General features: G+C 33.6%; 1 protein-coding gene across 5 annotated transcripts in view; it reads right to left on the bottom strand.

Annotated features, from left to right (window-relative positions):
- The window catches only part of LOC118735482 (protein lev-9), a 60,504-nt gene extending 38,544 nt beyond the window's left edge, over nucleotides 1-21,960 (bottom strand). For 4 of the 5 annotated variants that reach the window (XM_036465265.1, XM_036465266.1, XM_036465267.1 and 1 more), the window contains exons 1-5: nucleotides 21,728-21,960; nucleotides 20,935-21,210; nucleotides 19,228-19,407; nucleotides 6,819-7,010; nucleotides 6,551-6,727 (exon numbers count right to left, since the gene is read on the bottom strand). In XM_036465265.1, coding sequence (XP_036321158.1) covers nucleotides 6,551-6,727; nucleotides 6,819-7,010; nucleotides 19,228-19,407; nucleotides 20,935-21,210; nucleotides 21,728-21,779 — 877 coding nt within the window. In that variant the 5' untranslated portion in view covers nucleotides 21,780-21,960. Of the gene's footprint in view, nucleotides 1-6,215; nucleotides 6,486-6,550; nucleotides 6,728-6,818; nucleotides 7,011-19,227; nucleotides 19,408-20,934; nucleotides 21,211-21,727 lie in introns of those variants that run through there. The other variant, XM_036465269.1, reaches the window with a different exon arrangement.
- Between the last annotated feature and the right edge of the window lie 548 nt (nucleotides 21,961-22,508).

The following is a 22,508-nucleotide window of genomic DNA, read 5'->3' as shown; positions in this document are numbered from 1 at the left end:
GAAAGATTTCTCCTCCTGATAAACGAGATTATGGCTATTTTGACGTGACGAGTGAAGAATAACTTTTCCTAAGGCTCTGTAGGCATTTGGAACGCAGAGACCTTTCTCGACGTACAAAAACTGCACTCTACAAATATTTCATCATGCCCGTCCTTTTATATGGTGCAGAAACATGGAAAATATTGAAAAAAGATTAGGAGGCCTTCGAGAGAACTATGCTACGCAAGAATTATGGCCCTATTCGCGAGTACCGAAGATGATGGAATGACGAACTATACGAGCTTTTTAATGACTTTGATATAGTTAAGCGCATACAAATACAAGGATTGCGCTGGCTACAAGACAGTAGCTTGGACGTGTTGTACTCCTGGATAACGAGGTTTCAGTGAAAATAGCCCTCGACTCGGCACGCAATGGTGGTCAATGAGAGAAAGTGCATTACCAAAATGGATTTGTCTGCCAATTGCCGAAGTTGCTGGGTCTCTTCCCAAACCGACGAATGGTTGTAGAGCCAAATAGGAAGATGAACTGCCGCATCGAAGCTTGGGGAAGATAAGAGCTCTTTGAATGATTTTGCATCTACTAGAATGTTCACTGTCTGGTTTGTCTTTTCACTGCAGGGCAGAATATTTTCCCACTGAATACTTAACTATATTTTTTTATAGAAGAAAATACTGTTTTGTATAACTACGTGTTTGGTAATTTGACAGCTGCGGCAGAAGCTTCGCCGTTTTCAGTGTGCTCCAAACAGGTTTTTTCCTAACATTTTTGGATGTTGCACACACCAGGGATTAAACCAGAATTCTACATTCTCTTTCTGCTAAGTACACTTGATTAAGTTAAGTGATATTTTGACCGGTTTTGGTTATTCTTATTTTGTTTATTTAATGTGTATATTTTTTATTTATAAAAGACAAGCCACATAACCACCACCATAGAAATCGAAATTTCAAACTTCTTACAAAAATTGTAAAAATTCAACAAACTTTAACATTTACACCCAAAAACTTTAAAATTTTTTATTAAAAACTAAACATTGAAATTTGCACTTTAACCTACTCAAATTTAATCTATATATATTACCCCGGGAAGGTTAAAGGCATAGAGAAAAATGGGCAGTACTGGAAAAGAGGGCGTGACACCTCCTATACTAACTAAAACTTGCTGTCGATATAAATAAAATTAATTCCATAATCATGGGAAAATATGGGCGGTATTGGAAAAGGGGCGTGGCACCTCCCATTGGAGTGAATTATTTTATCAGCTCTAACTTCGGAACCGTAAGTCACATGAACTTGAAATTTGATATGCAAAAATGATTTTGTAAAAGGGGGCGTGGCAAATAACATAAGCGTGGAATTTTTAGTCAGTCATAACTTCGGAACCTAAAGTCACATGAACTTGAAATGTGGTATGCAGACATATCTATGGTAGGTGCTTGTAGTAAGGTATATATATAAATTAGTCTGTAAAAGGGGGCGTGGCACATCCCAAAGGCGTGGAATTTTGTATCAGCTATAATTTCGGAACCATAAGTCACATAAACATGACATTTTGTATGCAGACATATCTATGGTAGGTGCTTAAAGTAAGGTATATATAAATGAGTTTGTATAAGGAAGCGTAGCTCTTAACATAGGCTTGGAATTTTTTTATCAGCCATAACTTCAAAACCACAAGTCACATGACCCTTTTAATTCCTTCTGACGTGGGGGAGACCCGCGGGTAAAAGCTAGTAGGCTATAAAACTGGATACATTTTGATAAAAAGTTTAAAATTGTTGGCTGTAATTGATGAAGTTTGTTTAATTTTTGTAATTTTTTGACGAAGTTTGAAATGTGGATTTTTGATTTGCTAGTTATTGAATGTGCTATAGAATTATAAACATTAAATAAACAAAAGACAAATAACCAAAACTGGTCAAAATATCACTTAACTTAATCAGCTGACCACAAGGGCATCTCTATAATGCCTAATGCTTTCCTACAGTTCCTATACTAAATACTATGGAAAAAGAAAAGGTCTCAATTAGACTTAAGCAAGGATCACACGATTTGTACATTTGTACACAAAATGCCAAATTTAGATTTGTCCACATTTGCGCATTTGGATAGCGATGTACAAATGATTTGTTTTGTGATCAGACGATTTGGCTGCCAAAGATCCAAATGATTTGGCACACATTTGCGCACAGCAGTAAAGTGACAAATATTGTCCACATTCATTCACACGATTTAACCATTTGGTTAAATAAATTTATGATTTCGTAAGATTTGAAGTGAAATAAACAAAAATAATATATACGCACAGGTACTCGGAATTTTGAATACACCCTCAAAATCTGGGCTGAAGGTAAAAAACGCGTTTTTCATAGGTTGAAGCATGATAAAAATATAGTAAGGTAGAACCGCTGAGAGTTACTTTTAAAATTCTTGACGTTTCCAAACATTTTAATTTTTAAATTTACTCATAAACTCACACACACATTTTCATTTTCAATCTCAAGCAACAACAATTTCGAACAATTTCAATTTTTTATTTTCAATTTTATATAATTTTAAAATGCTGGAAAACTTAAAAAAAAATCATGGCCGACAAATTGAGAGAACGGTTCTACCTTGCTATGTTTGTATCATGGGTTGAAGATAATACTTGCACGTAACTTTATTTCTGTTTGCCCGATGAAAAATACTTACATATGCCATTTAAGAGAAAACATTTCGTTGTTTACAACCATTTATAAATGGTTAATTTGTCTTGAGAATTGGCGCCCTTGGTATGAATACTAGTAAACAAAATAGTCGGACACGTCGTAATTTAAAATGAAACAAATAAGAAAGTCTAAGTTCGGGTGGAGCCGAACCTTAAATACCCGGTGCAAGTATTAAATATATGATTTTTCACCTTTCCGAAAGCTACCGCTAGATTGTAAGCCATGGTGTATCAATTTTGAGTAAATTAGCGTCCTTAAATTTCGAAATATTGCAGTTTCAAGCATTTCTGAAATTTACCGTTATATGAAAAGCGTCCGTAATTTTAGTCTGATTTCAATAATTTTCAACGTTTTGCTTTTATGTGCCAAGCACAATAAAAGTACCGAGTTTGGTACAAATTGGTAGAACGGTTACCGATATACATATATGTGATCATAAGCGGGCGGTGACACGCCCATTTCCCAAAATTTTACCATAACGTATTTCTTGGTAAAGAATTGTTGCAAGCATCAATTTTGAATAAATTAGCTTTAATATTTACTGATTTATTGAAGATTTTGTATATCTCTAAATTACCGTTATATGGATATGGGCGTGGTTATTGTCCGATTTTTTAAATGTTCGGCCATTTAGTATGCTGTACCAAGGCGAACAACTGTGCCAAGTTTGGAAGAAATTGGTGCAGCGGTTACCAAGATATACACATGTAACCATAAGTGGGCGTGGCTATGCCCATTTTCCAAAAATTTATATTATTCTTATTTTTCGTCTAAATATTGATGTAAATATCAATTTTGAGTGAATAATCTTCAGTAGTTACTAAAATATAGCAGTTTTCGTATTTCCGAAAATTACCGTTATATGGGATGTGGGCGTGGTTACAGCCCAATACCAACCTACCTTGGATTAACGGGAACCTACATACCAAATTTCGTTGAGATACCTAAATTTTTGCTCGAGTTATCGTGTACACGGACGGACGGACAGACGGACGGACAGACAGACATGGCTTAATTGATTTCTCTTTTCATTCTGATCATTTATGTATACATTTGTCTATATCTATCTCCATTAGTTTTGGCTGTTACAAACAACCGTTATGTGAACAAAATTAATATACCCTTGTGCTCAAGTGCGCTCGGGTATAAAAATGTTAAAAATTAAAATTTTGCATATACTCTGTAAGATTCCTTTCAGTGATCGGACTTCTACCACATAGTTGTAGATCTGCCACATTTTTGAGCACATCTACCGCACCAGGTCTGAAATCCACCTCATATTCGCGTTTTTGAGTAGTTTTAGTTTTGCTCAACATAATTTTCTTAATTTTAAGAACAAAAATTGTCCAACACTAAACACTAACAACAGGGAGAATGGGAGGATAAAATAAACTGTAAAATAGTAAATTTTTGTCAATATTCAATTTTTCGACATCAAACGTGGTTTTATTGTGTTAAATTGCAAAATATATGATTTATAAAAAGAATTAATAGCGAAAATGATAAAAAACGGGTATTTTTGTGGAAGGATTAGCAAATTTCAGTGCATCACAAATTTCTAAAGCGTTGTTTACTTTTACTTGAGAATTGTCGAAATCGGCAAATCCCAAATAGCATTTCTGGAACGAGCCACATTTGTTCGCTACATCGCGACGTGATAAAAATAAAAGCTGGCAGCACTCCGCAAGGTTGCAGAAATCTTTCAAAATATGTTCGAAACTGTCAAGGAAAAAAATTGCCAAAACTCAACGCAATTTTTATCAACTTCAATCTTGCACTTTATTATAATAAAATTAATTTTGTTTTAGATTTTAATTAAAATGTTTGCAATTTTTGTACAAAGTTTGATCCAAAACCTGAGATCTACCACATTTTTTTGAAATTTAAAACATTTTTTTCAGGATTCTACCATACAAAGTTTTTTTTAAGTCCGATCCCTTTGCCATTTCTTAAGATAAATTATCAATTTAAACATTGCTGTAAGCACCGAAATGTCTTATCTTGAATCACATACATATATACGTATTTTTCACCGGGTAAACAGAAATGAAGTTACGAGCAAGTATACCTGTGCGTCACCCTTTGAAAAACGCGGGTTTCGAACTTAAGCCCAGATTTTGAGAGTGTATTTAAAATTCTGAGTATGCAGATTTTACTGCTTGAATAGACCTATAACAAGTGTGAACCTCGAAAAAACTATATACTTTTTTTTTGTCACACAGTGTAATTTAGATCGTCTTTAATAATCTGTATATCGTTGTTTAAAGTACAATATCGCGTATCAACAAAATGCAAAGCCGCCTATGTGAGGTTGCATAAATTATTATCTAGATAGTAAATACACTCATATTTCAAAATGGTTCTCTTTTTATAAAGCAGTCGCATTTCTGGATAGTATATTTCAGGACGAATGGATAAGGATTGAGCCAACAGCTTCTGTAAGCAAATCCAATTCTTGGCAGCAAATGTCAGTTACGCGATTTTGCAGAATGACGATACGCGGTTTTGTACTTTTTACGACGATATGCATGTATGTATATGTGTATAGCCTGCAAAAACTTCCGAAAGAGATCCGAAAACTGAAAGAAAGGTGAATAGTAAAGTGCCACGAAGGGTTGTGAAACGAATACTTTTCCGGTTGGTTTTCTGAAATTTTTCATTCTGAACTTCACTTAATTATACTCAGAAATTAATTATACTTTTATAAATACTTTTTAATATGTTCTCCTGTCGGCATAAGAACCTGGGACCTCATGAAAGCTTACAAATAGTCGCACGCTTCTCTGCACACTCAGTTACTGTCGAATACGTATATGTACATGTTTTCAAATGTTCAGTTTGAGCTAATATTTTAAAATTATTGTTTTCAAATAACGTAATATTTTTCCGTAGTTTTCGGATACGTATATTTTATTAAATATTAAAATTTTACCAAAAAAAATACAAAGGTTCACAAGCACGAAATGGCAATACCGCTCAACAATATTTGTATATTTGTCACTGGCATTTGTCATCAAGTGGCAAATCACATATTTGGTCATTTGCGTAATTTTTATTTGGCTTATGTAGCAGCATTGCGTTCACACGATTTGGCCGCCAGGGTTGTTTTTAATTTGCCACAAGAAGGCAAATATTTGGCTTCTCTGATAAATGACAAATGTAGTTTAGCGTTCACATGATTTGTCTATGAATTTGACAAATTTTTAGCCAAATGTACAAATCGTGTGATCTCAGCTTTAGATTAGTCATGATTACTTTTACGAAAGTACTAATATCAAAAGTACCGTTCCGAACTAGGAGATTATTGGCAAAGAGAATCACTGAACAAATTCTGTAATGAAAAGCAAAAAAAAAAAACAATTTTCCCTTTCGAGAACTAGACAATCACAGTTATCATAACGTCACCAACAAGTTACCGCAAATTGAAAATGTATTCAAATGAAAACGTATTTTAGATGAATTTATGTTCCAGCCAAATGCAACTATGAATAAAACGACTTTTTTGTGTATATTTTTTATATATTTGCGGTAACTTTATTTGTAACATTGTTTATTGAACATTTGAACCTGACAACAATTAGAGTTTGAAGAGATATTAAGCAAGCAATAAATATTGCATTAATATATTTTGCTGAAAGAGTTCATAACTATTTTTCGTATTTGGTTTTGGTTTTGTTTTTGGTTTTTGATTCGCATTTTATAACTCTATTGAATTACTGTAACAGCTCTTATAGCGACTTGTTAGCTACGATGGTATTATTATCATTTTTGGCTAATATAAAAAATATTGAAAAATAATGAAATTTATTTTGTTAAATTGCATAATTGTTTACTTACAAACACAGGTGGGTAGTTCCTTTGGCACCCAGGATCCATCTGATTGGCAGTAGCGCTCATGTTTACCCACCAACTCATAGTTATTGCCACAATTGTAACTAATTTTACAGCCAAATGTATAACACTCGCCAGCGTGCCAGCCATAAGCTGGATCCGGTGGTTGTCCACAAGATCTTGCTGCAAGCAAAACAAAAACACAAAACCAAAACAAAATTAATACTAATACATAATTAAACGTTTAGCTCGTTGTATGTATAATGGATCTTACGTTCGCACTGTATATCCGGTCCGTACCAGCTGGCCTGACCATCAATAGCAAGACATTTGGCGCGAGGAAATCCATTTGTTACGTAACCAGTGTGGCAATGATATTGAACTGTTGAGTCGAGATCGAAAGTCTCCTGCTCGGGTAGGGCAGAATGGCGTGCATGCTCTATTTGTGGCGGCTTTAGACAGTAAACTGTGAAAATATAAAGAAACACATATGAAATACATACAACTACATCACATAATTTTTTAACTAAAGGAACATAATTTTTTCAAACAGAGTAATTTTGGGTTTTCCCATGTTAGCAATTTGAAATTTTTTAACATAAAAAGTATTTTTTTAAAACAAACTCAATAACTCAGCTCAATGAAAAAAATTCAAACAACGCCATCCTGTAACTGTGAAAAGTTTGGTTGACCGATCACAGAGTTGTGTTGTCTAGACATTTGTATCGAAGATGAGTTCAGAATAATAAAATAATTTCCAAACAACACCACTCTCTAACTATCAAAATGTACAAATGCACCAATCGCTTGATTTGGCCTTGGTTCAAATTGACCATTTGAAAACACACTTGCATGTTGTGGCTGTAGGTGAGCTCGCAGAGATGCTTGCTAATATTTGTTAGCTTTCAGAAGGGTCCGGGTTCGAATGCCATATAATTTGTAATTTTTTTTTCGGGTTTTCTTGATTACTTGCTGTTAGTAGTCGCGCACAAACAAATAACCAGACTGCGGATTTCTATGCAGAAAACGGAGCCTAAAAATATGTACCATACAAATTTGCTTATAGTTTTGTGGTACATATTTATAAGCTCCGTATTTTGCATAAAAATCCACAGTCTACAAATAACATTCTCCGATACCTTGGAGAAAATCTGTAATCGTGTTTGCATTCCAAACTTCAATCGTAATTTCCCAAAACCTGTCGAAAGTAACGTACGACAATATTTTATCCACGCAAACATCCTGGTCTCCCCTCTCACGAGTTATGCAATTATCCCCAAAAAAATCCCCATTTTTCTTTTATATCCCCATTTAAATCCCCTTAAGTAAGAAATAAAAAAATATGTATTCAGTTTATTTACAGTTTTGAATTCTTTTATATTACAAATTTTCACAGTTGTATATGTGTACATATATATGTGATCATTTGGTTATTTACGTACAGCGGTTGCTTATTTTTTATGGTTTTTGGAAACTATTTAACAACATACCTTCGGCCCAAGGTTCCTATTCCCATTGCTGTCTGTAAGTTCGTCAATTTCTTTTGTGCGCTTGCCACTTTGTAAAATTCTATTTACACTAAGGAAATCAGAAATATATGCAGTCCACTCGGTAAATGCCAATCATAGCGATCCTTTTACAATTTGGTGTAATGAAGTGAGAGAAAATTGTGTGTTCAGCCAAAGCAATTAAAACAGGCATTTTTCCACGAATAATAAAGTAAGAAAATCTTTGTTTGAGAAATTTTTAAGGGCAGGCAGTAAAATATATGTATTTTAATTTCAATATGAATATTTTAAACCAAACAAAAATCCCCATCAAATCCCCACATCCCCAAACGAAAAAATCTATCCCCAAATGGTTTCAGAAATCCCCAAAATGGGGCGAAATCCGTACATATGGCAACTCTGTGTGCCACCATGTTTTGTGTTGCCACTTTTGCGATATGTGAGCTAGTTTCGTAGTCTATTTTGATACTTTCAGTAGTAAACTATTTACCCTTTGGAGCGGAGAGCTCAATAAAGAGAGCAGACAAACGGCTGTTTACAATTTTGTTGCTGTAAATGTTGCTTCTTTTAACTTTTCAGTAGGCAAATTAAGAAGTTCAGACTTTTCAAGTTTTAAATACAGATTAATATAATTTAGCAACATTTTTCAAAATTTGCCACTGCATAAATGGACACTTTTTTCATACGAACAGTATACAGAAATTGCATTAAAACATTTTTATAAACTAAATTGAAAAATTACCCCTTCAGACCCCTGGGTGGTCAAGGATAAAAGATTTTTTTCTTACAAAAATGTGGGAAACCATTTACTTATTTAAGCTTAAAACACATGGGAAATGACAGGCTACGGAACAAAGCTTTCAAATTATTTTAACACGTACTCTTATGCATATCATTATTTTGGCGGCGACAGAGCTACCCCACGGCGAAAGAGCTACCCATAGGAATATATAGAATTTTATATAGAATTTCACAAGTAATTCCTCAGAAATAATATCAAAATGCTCTGGCGTGTTTGGAATATCTCACAATAATTGGTAAGATCGAATCTGGCATCGCCACTGGGAACCTTCCCGTTTTTTTAGTATAAACTTAGAACGTTTTGAGGAGTCTTGTTTAAAGGGGTTTGAAAACACCTCGGTCAAAGAATGGAATGTCCCCAAAGGGAATTTTCGTTTAATGACTCTCATTACCTAGTTTCTAATGGGCAAATAAAGGAAAAAAATATATATATGTATTTCGCAGATTACGGATCTATATACCGTTTTTCCAGATCAGGCAAGGCATATCTAACAGGTAGTAGCATTAGAGCAAAAACAAGATTTGCGTGTATTTTGTTGTTGCTTCTGGTATCGAAAGTGACATAAACTTTTCTGTTTTTTTTTCTTTTTAATAAAAGCGTCCGATGTGAAATACAAAAAAAAAATAAAAAAATTTTAATTGGAAAAAATAAAAATTGCTGCAACTATCTTTCTTAATAAATTTTTTTGTTTCTCGAAGCATTGACCTATCCTTTGCAAGGCCCAGTTGGGTGAACGTTCCGAAAGCTTCTATTCAATAGCTTGCCTTGTATGGAAAAAGGTTTCACACACAAATAGATTTTAACAATATAGAATTTTTATGAGAAGAAATTAAAAATTTTTGACATTTTCGAAACCAAATAAATTGAATTAAAAAATCAAATCAGCAGCTCTGCTGATACCACCTGTTCAATGTGCCTTGAGATCAAGTGATTTTCCAAAGAAATTTTCATTTTAAATTTGCATTGCGAATGGAATGTATTACTCATACGGCTATGTACGAGTTCGGCCATGTACGATATGGCGTATATTTCTTGCTTCTATTTCATTCTAAAAATTATTACATATTTTCATCGTTAGTAGCAAATTTTTTGTGGCAATAGAATAGGCTTTAAAGGCCGTGTCATACGATTGGTACATTTGTACAGATTTTTACATTTTTTATATGGGGCCCTTGGTATAAAACAAAAAAAAAATTGGGAAGATAATTTTTTGTAGTCAAACGATTGGTACAATGCAGCGAGCTTCAATTGAACAAATTTGTACAAACTATTTGTCGGGATTGGGATACATATTTGTGCATTCAAATGATTGAAATACGATTTGCATAAAATTTGGCAAATGCCCAATCGTGTGACACTGCCTTAACGCAAATGAAAAAATACAAAATGGTGATCGTTTTTTAATTGTTAAATTATGTTTTTTTTTCATAAAAATCAAAATATCTTGAGAAAATGACCTGATCTAGAAAAACGGTATACATACATATGTATGTATCCAAACACAAAGACCCAAAATTAAGTTTACGTGTCTAGGCGTTGTCCCTACAGTGTTATGAGACGAACTAGATATGTAACGTAAGTTTCACTTCTACAGAGTGGCCTAGGCGCATTTACTTTTGTTTCACTAGTCAAATATTATTCTCCACCTAGACAATTTCCCTTTATTTAACCATTTTTTCATAGTAACTATAATCTATAGATCCGTCAAAAACCCCCAAACACCACAAAAAATGCAATGGGGGCACCAAGAAGAAGTCGTTAGTATTAAAAATTGGTCAAATAAACAATTGGGTATTTTTATTGGAAGTCTCCCGAAGAGAACCAGAGTTTTCCGATCGAAAAATATTGATTTTCAAGAATTCCATAATTCCATTATTTCCCAATATAAAATACATGAAAACTTTGAGCGACCTCGTAAATACCTTTTTTATTTCAAAATAAGAAAATAGGGTTTATTTTTTTCGACATAGACCAATCCTAGGGGGTGAGAGCATTAAAATTCTGACTTTACTCTTTTTGTGTATACACAGACGTCCTCAAAGCTTTTGACTAAGTTTTAAATTGGATTTTAATCAACAAGCTAGTATGTTTAGTATGTTTTATTGATTGGACTTTATTCTACTTATGTAAGAGAGTCTGTGTTGTTAACATTGATTGAATGTCTTCCGAATCTTTTGTTGCTTCATAAGGGATTCTACGAGGAGCACATCAAGGCCATTATTGTTTTTCCTATTCATCAACGACACAAACAGCTATTTTTATTTGAAAATTTTCTCTTTTATGTAGAGGGCTTTAAAGCATTAGCAACAATTAGAGATTTACATATTTGATGAGATAAATCGTGAATAAATTGATGCGCGTCCGAAAACGGGAAAGGGTAATAGGACATGATGAGCTGTCAATAAAAGACATATAGAGCTGAGAATTTTTCGCGAACACGGTATTTGAAAGCATATTGGACTAATGGTTCACAATAGAGCTGTTAAACTTACGATGGTACTATAGAATGATTCTATTTTTTGCACTTTGGAGTGGTCGTTGGCCACTATCGATTGTTTTTGTTTGAGGAAATATGCATATTGTTTATCAGGCCGATTCTGAACAGAAACTCCCCGGGAGTTTTCTCTCTTTTCCCTTTCCTCCTATCATGAATAAAAACTCCCTGAGGATTTTTCATATTAATTGGCGGAGTTGAGCTCTCAAAAAAGGGTCAACCAGCTTTTTCGAAGTTCGAATTTCTCTTGGGAGTTAATCATTGGGGGATTTCTTTCTCGGGAGAAACTAATTCCCGGAGAACAAACTCCCCGAGAGTATTAAGAATTAGCCTGTATATTATATGTACTACTTGTATGCATTTCTTTATTTTTGAAAATGGGAACTTGGCAACATTAATTTACTTACAAATAAATTTTTTACCTATTACCGGGTTTTACACGGATCAAGTATTGAAATAACTTCTGCTTGCTTTTGTCGTTGTTGTTGTTGTTGTTGTTGTTGTTGTAGCGGTTGCTTGCTAGTGGAATAGAGGGGTTGAGAAGAAAAGGGAATAGTATATATGCGTCTGTACCGTCAAGTGGTTTCAAGTTTCTTTCTTTCCTTTCGACATTTTCGTTGTTTCCCATTTAAAGAACCAAAAACTGGAATTCAACAAAATTTAAGCGTGTAAAAGCAAATAGAAAATGCAAAAGCCAATGAACCAGAATCGCTTTAAAGTAAATAAAACTAAATGTCTATACAAAATAGCTTTGTCAATGCATTTTAAAATTATCCGAAACTATCGATAGTTTCAATGCAAACTATCGAAAACATCGAATGGGATGACTATCGATAGTTTTACAGCTCTAGTGCACCACCCAAGGCGCATCAATAGGTGCGTTCGTTTAAAATCTCCAACAGAAACCAACCAACTGCCAAATTCCGGCGAAATGTCATCTGTTCGCTCACAAGTGAGAAATATCCAAAATAGTACGCGAACAGAAAATTTGCAGAAACTTGCAAGTTAGACGAACAGCTGATATAATTTTTGTTTACATACAAAAGTGTAAAATTTAAAACGTACGAAAAGTCATCGCAAAGTGTTATACTGACACAGTTTATTGATTAAACAAATAACTACTTATTTCTTACAAGTTTAATTAGTCGCATTTTGTAATTTTTATCTTCCAAACCATCAAATTAAATTTTGTGATTTGCGTAAATGCCAACCAGCTGTTTTTGATCAGCTGTTTCCCTGTTGGCAAATTGCTGTTGGCAAAAATTTTTCCAACAGAAACTAACAGCTTCCCCTCAAAATGAAATGTCACTTTGCTCTCTCAATTTCCCCTACTTTGCAAGTTTTTTGCGTACGCGAACGCAAAAACCTGTAAGTTTTGGTTAAACATGAACAATTAACAGCTACGCGAACGAACCTAATTACAGGTGATAGCGATAGAAGCTATGCTTCTTCTTATGAGCACGCTTGTGTCAAATTATCGTCTGTTTTGTTTTATTTACATATCCGCGTATACATACACATATACTTATATGTATACCCTGCAAACAAATGCTCCCGAAATCTTTAAGAGTGTCGGAAATTTGTTACGATTCTTTTAGAAATCTATAAAGAAAAACATATGAAGCGGTCGACAAGAACTAGTAAAGAAATTTCTGTACGATTTCTTAAAGAAAATTCTTAAAAAAATTGTTAAACCTTTCAGAATTCTATGAAATCCTGGTATGCAGGGTATACATATACTTACGAATATGGATAGATAAAGAAGATGTGGATGACACAAGGAGTTCATACCAACGGTAAATTTTGTTTTGGTACGATTGCTACAACCTGTAGTTGTTGAATCATGTGCACCACCATTTACTTGTGAAAAGTTTTTTGTTGGGAATTCAAAAGTAAATTGGAGTAGAGACGTTCCCTTTCACCAAACAACTACAGCTGCAGCTCTGATTTATGACTCACTCTTTTATTTTTGATTTCCGCACAAAAACAAAAAAATTGCTGGGTCAACAAGGAAGCCGCTGAAGGACTGGAAAGGATTGTAGAAAGTTTTGAAAACGAAAACATAAATTATCAATGCAAAATATATCAAGTAGCCTATATATGTGTTTATTTAAAAATTATAAATAAAATTTCTAAAACAACAGCTCATTAACGGGGCGATTCTGGCTAAGATAGTTGAAAGTCTTGGGTAAGACAATTGAAAGACAGTAGGTAAGATAGTTTGAAAGATTTTGGTTATTCTTGCACGGAAATCTTACAAACAAAGCTCACTTCCCGAGTGAGCAAAGCACTGGTGTGCCATTCGAGGGCTCCGAGTTCGAATCCTCGGGCAACGGATTTTTTTCATTTTTTATTTAATTTGTTTATACAAATGAGCCAGAATTGCTTTAAATAAAATTTGTTTATACAGGCTTTTATAAAACTTGCTGTGTATGTATATTTGTTAATGGCAAATCACAATGCAATATGAAAGACGAGTTAATCCAATAGGTGGCGCCGGAGTCGAGATATTTGAGAACCCGTATTTACAGTCCGATTCGGTTCAATCTTAGAACGTATATTAACTACATGATTCTTTTTCACTAAAAGTTTTGACGATAGGTGGCGCACGGGTCGACATATTTAGTAAACCAGTATTTATGGTCCGATTTCGTTCATAATTAGGGGCTTACTTGTTCTGTTTCCAATTAAAGTTGTTATACCTTTCATGAGCATGAAATTGTATTATAACTTTGGTCCGATGTTTGTAAGTACCAGAATAAAAAGAGATAGACCCACTCAAATGTATACTTATTTGATCAGAACGTCGAGCTGAGTCGATCTAGCCATGTCCGTCTGTCCGTCTGTTTGTGTGCAACCTAGTCTCTCAGTTTTCGAGATATCTGAATGAGATGTGGTAAGTATTTTTATAATGTATTAATCATTTGTGGGAACCGGAAAAATCAGACCACTATAACATATAGCTCGTTATCAACAGAATACTTGCAGTGAAAATTACAAAGATCGGGTCACTACAACATATAGGTGCCATACAACCGATAGTTCAGATATGAGATTTTTTTATAATAACTCCTCCATTTATACAGCTAGGAACATGAAATTCCGCCCTATTTTCACCCATTATCAACAGTATACTAACAGTGAAAATGACAAAGATCGGGCCACTATAACCTATAGCCCCCATACAACTGATTGTTCAGATATGGGGTTTTACTTTAAAACTCTTTTATTTTGACAGAATTTCGTGAGATAGTTTCGTCAAGATCGGTGCTGTATTATCTACATATATGTCCTATACCACTGATTGTTCAAATACAAGATTTTGCGATATAACTCCTTTATTTAGGCATCTAAGCGCATTATATTGTGTTACCGATCGCAACAACAGTGAAAATCACTTAGATTGGTGCATTATATCTTCCATTTATGTTTTTAGATATGATTTGTATGCTGTGGATCCGTGTTGCCATTTTAGCCGTTTTCCGGCTAGATTTAGCCGGTTACGATAGCAAACAGCTGAAGAAAATTCGGTTTAGCCGGCAGCCGATTTGTTAGCCGTTTTGCAAAAAAAAATTAGCCGGTTTTAGCCGATTTTGCTATTTGCTATTCGCCTTATTTTATTAAAATTCAAATATACAAGTTTTTATTTTTACAAATTTAGTGATCCAAAATCTATTAGAAATGGCTAGTCTTATCCCTGAGAATTTTTTTTTTCTGTCGGGCTGTGTTATATAAAATTGAAAAACAATTTTTTCTAACCCGAAAAGTCTTCAGATAGTGAGCCGATTATAATGTGACACAATTACATATAAACTGGGACGCGCCATTTTAGCTGATTAGAAAGTTGCAAATTTTGCTGAGTTGGTGGCCTTCAGCCGCACTAGAAGAAATAACCTCATCAGTCCAACTCCGGTTACGCCATCCACAGTATTTTTGCGCAAAATCCACCTCCAAATTTACAATAAATGCGCATATTTCAAACCGAAATCTTTGTTTTAAATGAAAGCTTAATCCCTTTGCTAGACGTATATGTAAAATTTTTATTTATTCGGGTCACGTGTTTGGACACGATAACCCAAAATCATTGTACAAATAACCGAACCGTACCCAAACTGTCTTACTTATGCATTTTTCTATAAACAAAAATTTTATAAAATGAAACTGCAATAGTTTTCATCTTATGTGGATAATTCTTGTCACAAATACATAGTTTCGTGCTAATATTTATGAATAAAAATTTTTTAGCAGCACCACATCTTTATCAGAAAATTCCGAGAATCCAAAAATTGGTACTGTTACAAGTTGCAGGCCATCATTTTAACTCGACCTCCTTCCTGTTCCATGGATAACGGTACATCTTTTAGAGGTTAAAAAATATTTTGCGTCAGCAATTTGTCGTCGAACTGCACGTATTACGTAACCTAACCTCGGAAAGGCAAAGAACTTTATTTTCGAATCTTTACTCAGGTGTACCGAATTCTGACAGTTTGGAAACGCGCAACACTTTTAATATTTTCATCCAACTTCACTAACTTATTTTTTTTTACTTTTACAAGAATCAAAATTTTGTCTACTAGTGAATCTGGTGGCATGATTTTAGTTAAATGTCATAAACTTGTTAAAAGTTCGGCAACAATAGCGAATGTTAATATATTAAACTACCTTCTGTGTTTGTATCATGGCATTTTTCTCGAAATAATGTTGCTCTGTTTTCCTCAGCCCTTTCACAACTTTACGTGTTAAATTCTCAATATATTGCCCTCCGCCTAAGCAAAAGTGCCATACTTTTTGCTAATATAGTCATTTTGCGGGACAAACAGCAACCTACTGCAAATGTTACAATATTTATAAGAAGGCAAAATTGTTTAATAGAAAAGAAATTGCCATAAGTTTGTAATTTATCTCTGTTTTTATATTTAAGTAATACAAACATGAACATTTCCTTTGTTAAATAAAGTGGTGTACAGCTTAGCTAGGAATAATCTTTGTTAGCAAAAAAAAATTTAATGGATTTACTAGTCTTTCTAATTGTAATTTATGTATTAAGAAAAAGTTAATTCTAGTTGAAACATTTTAGCCGTTTTTAGCCGTTTTTTTGTCCAATCTAGCCGGTCACCCCAAAAAGTTCTGGCAACACTGCTGTGGATATAAAAATTTTGTTTAGCTCCAAAACAACTAATTTGAAATGCAGTAGGCTGTTAAAGTAAAGTTTTATTTTAAAAAGAAAATAATTTTTTTTTTAATTTCATTTAATTTTTAGGAACTTATTTGATTTTTTTGTTTTTTATTTTAATTTTTGTTTTACTATTTAAAAAAATATATATTTTTTTTAATCTCACTTACATTTTTAAAGACTTACACCCAAATTCATAAAAAATAAAGAAAACTATAACTTCTCTATAGATCGAAAAACTCTATATAAACCTATTTTATTTTTTATGAATAAGGCCGTTTTTTTACTTTTTTGATTTAGTTTTTAGTTTTTATTGTTTAAAAAAAAATAAACAAAGATATATTTCTTAGCAGATCTTGTAATCAGTCTTTCGAAAGACAGAAAAGAGCTTTCAAGACAGTTGCCAGAATTGCCCCGTAAATATAGCTCCTCCCAGATTATAGAATTTACGAAATGTTACTACTGTTAAGTTACACACATTTTCATTTCCGCCAAAAAATATAAATACATAGGTCTTTTTAACCGACTTCACAAAAAGGAGAAGGCTATCAGCTCGTCGGAATATATTTATTTTTTTTTGTATATGCATATGTATGCATAACTTTGGACCACATTAACCGATTTCTATAATCCTTTTTTTAAAGGAAAGATGTTACCTCACAGGTGGCCTCATTTTAATTTCGTTTAAATCCGATCATTGGATCATGAAGAAATTAACGATAATCCTAAATTTTTATATGAGAATTGAAGTCGGTTTAGTTTTTTGGTTAAAAATTGCTTGTTTATTCCTCTAATCACTTTTCTGGTTTTCAAAAAGGTATAATGGCCTTTAACCAACTGGTAAGGTTTGCGATTTTACTAGGAACTCTTATAAGGATTTTCTAAACCGAAAGCGGCATACTCGCGTCGTGGAAAGTATTGAAGGCAGATAGGGCCGTTCCAGGCGTTGGCGGTATGTTTACTTCACAGTAGAGATGGGCACGGGCCGGGCTTTGGGCCGGGGCACGACGGGCCCCTGCGTGAGACCGCGTGTACGGACCGGAATATTCGCTGTCAACACGAACTCGTGCGTGCATGGGCGTTCAGGAAAATTTCATAAAAGCACGAATAAGCACGAAAAAGCCCGTTGCTAGTACTACAAATTTAGATGAGCTTTTGTTTTTATACAAAAAAAAAAAGTACATATCGTCACTACACAGGAATAAAGGCGCTATAGTGTTTTGCCGGCGAAAAAAGACGCGTTAAAAAAGTTTGCGAAAATATATGCTTATGAAAAACTTCGGCGAAGTATGTTAAGAGTTTTTGACGCTTAAGTTTTTTGATGCGTCTTTTTTCGCCGTCAACATATGCGCTCGCGCCCTTATTCGTGTCTAGTGACGATATGTATTTAAAACTCTTTTGATAACAGAAAAGCAAAGAAGAAATATTTGGAAACCGATAGAAAAAATAAGATACTTCGTAGTTTTGTTTACATATCTGTACATAAATTACCTTCCACTTTTTCTACTTCCCAGAAAATATATTATAAAAATCTTTGATGTAAAAAATTGATTCGCTTAAGTAAATATACATATGTATGTACATAAACACGAAATTCAAAATATGTACATACAATAAAAGTTGGCTCTTTATTTCCGGGCTGGGGCGTGTCCCGTCGTGGCGGGCCGGGCCCTACTATTTAGGCCCGTGCCCATCTCTACTTCACAGATACTTAATACATTTGTACGTATGTATATCTCCCGCTTCGTTGGAGGTGTTAATGGTAGTTTGTGAGCTTCGGATATACATACATACAGTCAGTCAATAAAGTTCAGGTACAGCCGTCAATAAAGTTTAGGTAGTACAATTTTTTACAATACTGTAAACTATTTTTTAAATATTTTATTTTTCGTAAATTTTTTTATAAAAATATGGTTAATTCTACAACAAAAACTTCAAAAATAAGAGTTCTAAACCTTATGCAAAATTAAATAAAATTCTGCAAATTTTCATCCAAATATTGCACTTTTTATTTACACTCTTTAGAAAAAATCTGAGTACGCAGTTTTTAGCCCATTCAATTTTAATACAACAAAGTGAAACTTTGAGGTAGCTAGGACTTGTCATTGATTTTTAGCATTTTTTTTTGAAGGTGTCGCTCATTTTCTTCATATAAAATAATGTTCGATAATTTTTTTATTTGGAAAAAATGTGCGACACCTTCAACAAAAAAATTTGCCAAAAATCAATGGTAAGTCCTAGCTTCCGTATACTTGCACTTTATTATACTAGAATTGAAAGGGCTAAAAAACTGCACTTTTTTCTAGAGAGCGTAAATAAAAAGTGCAATATTTGAATAAATTTTCTTTAATTCTGCACAAGGATTGGAACTCTGTTTTTTGAGGTTTTTGTTGTAGAAAAAAAAAAGTTAGCGAGAAATAAAATATTTAAAAAATAGTTGTTCGTATTGTAAAAAATTCGCTGTACCTAAACTTTATTGACTGACTGTACCTGGTATTTCACTGTAATCTTGGAGCCATAATACTCTCATTGTGTATTTATATATGTTTTAAAATGGAAAAACTTTTTTTAAATTTGATTTCGGAGGCAAATTCAGTATCCAATTAGTGGATCTTGGATTAGAATATATGTTCGCAGACTGCGAGTTTAATTTCAAAATACATGTATACTTTGCGTGAAATTCAGTGTCAAATCTATTTCACTTACTATTTTGCTTGCATGCCGGTTCGGCTCCAGCCCAATTGCCATCTGCTTGACAGAGACGACTCTGCAGGCCAACAACATGATAACCATGAGGGCATGAGTATGTAGCACGAGCGCTAAAATGTCTGCCTGCAACAGATACCTGACCCAGTGATGGTTGTGCCAATTCGGGACATTCTCTATCTGTAAAAGTATCAATTGTTATTTAAATTATCAAATAATCAAATAGTTGGGTGCTTCACGACGAGCTTCATAAGTCGTAAATTATATAATGGTTAAAAGGGCCCCGAGTTAATTCATTTCAACTGGTCGATAGCCGTCAACCTGTCCTATCTTAACTTCATAGCTTAATAGCTTAACAAACGACACAAAAAATAGGGGCGTATTTGTAAGGATAGTTTGCCCGACAGCGCTGACTTAGTATAAAGTTATTAAAGTTAGTTAATCGAGTTAAAGAAGTATTTCGCATGGCATTAAAGATGGTGTAGCTTGTCGTCTATATAGAATTTACAGCCAGGGCTACGTGATTAAAAATCCGGTTTGATCCATCGAACAAATAATAAGTTTATATTATTTAGGATTCGATAAATCTTAAAAATCAGAGTTCAATTTTAATTTTGGAAATGCATTTTGTTGATAAAAAATTATGAAGTCGAACATTTATTCTTGCATATTTTGCATATTGCATATAAATTGCATATTGCATATTACTAGCATATTTGCATATTACTTGCATTTTTTTTTTTTAAACGTAAGGGACTTTGGCGCATCAATATTGTAAGGAATATTAAATATATATATATATATATATATTAAAACAAATTTTGGAAGTTTGCCAAATTGCATAAAAAAATTGGAATCTCGAGAAGTCCTTCTGACAGAATCCATGACCATGGTAACAAGGACATTTGAAGGACTGCAAGCTACGCTTGGACCATATGGGCAGATAGTGTCGGCTAAAATTGGTGCAATTTTAAAAAGGAACCCCGCTTCGAGGACATATCAAAGGTAGCAAAAATACTATCGGGCGATAACAACGAAGTTGCAACGGACATTCAAATTCCCAGTCACATTTGGAGCAAATTAAAATATGCTCCTGTTACATCTTGTGATGTTGAGCGTTCTTTCTCCGCATAAAAACTCTTTTTAACCGATAAACGTCACCAGTTCTGCATTCAAAATCTAGAGAAAATGATTGTCTTAACTACACCTAAATTTACGTAGTATTTTGTACTTTGTTTTCACAAATTTGTGCTTGACATTTAAATCCTAAACGCCATCAACTGCGTACATACATTTAATTTACTTATTCTTGTAATTACATGCGTTAACGTGATTTTTTGTTTTTTATTTGCATATAACTTGCATACAACTTGCATATAACTTGCATTTTCTTTGCATATTGTAAAGAGTGGTAGAAGTCGTTTTTGGATGTGAATATATGGTTGCGAAACAATTAAACATCCACTAAAACATTTTACGTTTCTTGCATAAAAATCCGCAGTCTATTTATGACAGACGAGGACATCTTGTGAAACACCTAAATATGGAAATTTCCTTTAACTCGAAAAACTGGAAAGCTCGAAATTCGAGCGTACATTTGACAATACCGTTCAAATCTTGATGCTTTCGAGTTTTTAGAAACTTTTTTTTCAGCTTAGGTGCACCTTTAATAATAAATAAAGCTGAAGTAAGCGAGTCATTGCTCACCTGGCTTAATACAAGACATTCCACATACACCATCACATAGGCACTTCTTCTTTTTACTTTTACAATCCTCATCCGAGGAACATTTTCTCAAACATTTTTGTCCAAGTAGTGTTGCCTGCTCTTCATCACGTGGACATTCAGTTGATGGCGAGTTTCTAGGATTCTTATAAACTCGTCCATCGTCGTCTACCTCAGACGAGTCATCGTCTTCATCCCAATCTTCATCTTCGTCATCTTGAGGAACCTCTGTTTGCGCTTGTGTTGGTACGGAAATAACTTGAAAATGAATGCAAATTGTATATTATTCAAAAAATTTACTACCTGGTTTGATGAAAAATATTTCATATTCAAATGTTCTTAATATTTTCAACTAAATACATTACTAAGAGTAAATAAACGTACATACAGAAGGATATACGCGAAAGCTGAACCTTTGTTGTCATACAAACATTTTGCTTTTTTGTTTTGTTTTTTTTTTTTTTCTTTTCTTCTGCAGGATTTGAGTTGTAAACTTTGACCTACATACACACACACACATTCATTGCATGCATTATACAGATGTAGTTTAAAGTTTTGGTGGTGAAGGGCGACTATTCTATAGAGTATTTAATGACTTGCGCAGAACAGAATCGCACTTATATAATGAGAATATATTTTGTGTACTTTATTTTATTACTATTTTATCAAACAAAATAAAGTTAAATATAAAGAGAGACAAATAGTTATAAATCTTGATCACATTAGCTTGTTCTTACACCAATCGTGGTTAAAGTTTTATGGGTTGAAAATGTACCTTTATATACGAGAACTGTCACCACCAAGAAATGGACCAGCAGTTTATTCATAATTACGTTTTAAATTTTTGTTATGGACTTTTCAAAGTACATTAAATTAAAATGTAATTCTATTTTTATTGTAATTGACTTTAAATTATGTTTTTCTTTATTTTAAAACAGTGGATTTTCTAAGTTGTATTTTAATTATTTGATCGATTGAATTGACTTGTGATTCTGTTGATGCTGAAGCTTAAACTACGATACACGACGTAAGTACACTCTAAAATGAGTAGGGGCATAGAAGATGACAGTTCGTTGAGATGAAATGTCAGAATGTGAAGCTGTGAATTGTTTTAGGTCAATTGTAAACTATCAGTTAAGAAAGACTTATTTAACTTTGTTTGAAGTAAATTGTATGTGGACATTAGAGGGGCTCATCTGCCATACAAAGAAAAATTTGTATTTCTTATTATTAGGTCGTTCTTGCAAAATTTTCTGAGATAGGGTGCTTTGAACTGGCTTCCGATATAGGTCGGTTACTCAGGTATCGATATGATATTTGATTCCAATAAATGAATGTTTGGCGCTTAAACGTTTTCTACGTGATTGCCCGAGCTTCTCCTCCATTTCGTGTTCTGCTATTTGATGTTGTGACTTTTACTCTTTCTCCGAAGAAGCTTTCTTATTTCAGAAGTACACTCGAAGGTTTGCCATTGTTTGCAGGTATTAAAAAAAAAAGTTAAAATAAGAGCACAAGTGAATTTTTCACTAATTTTTATTGGTTTTACCTAAATACAA

This window comes from Rhagoletis pomonella, unplaced genomic scaffold (genome assembly GCF_013731165.1).
Source record: "Rhagoletis pomonella isolate Grant_MI unplaced genomic scaffold, Rhpom_1.0 Rhpom_scaffold_00003, whole genome shotgun sequence".
Taxonomy (NCBI): domain Eukaryota; kingdom Metazoa; phylum Arthropoda; class Insecta; order Diptera; family Tephritidae; genus Rhagoletis; species Rhagoletis pomonella.
The sequence above is the reverse complement of the archived record's forward strand: the minus strand, read 5'-3'. Positions and strand labels throughout refer to the sequence as shown.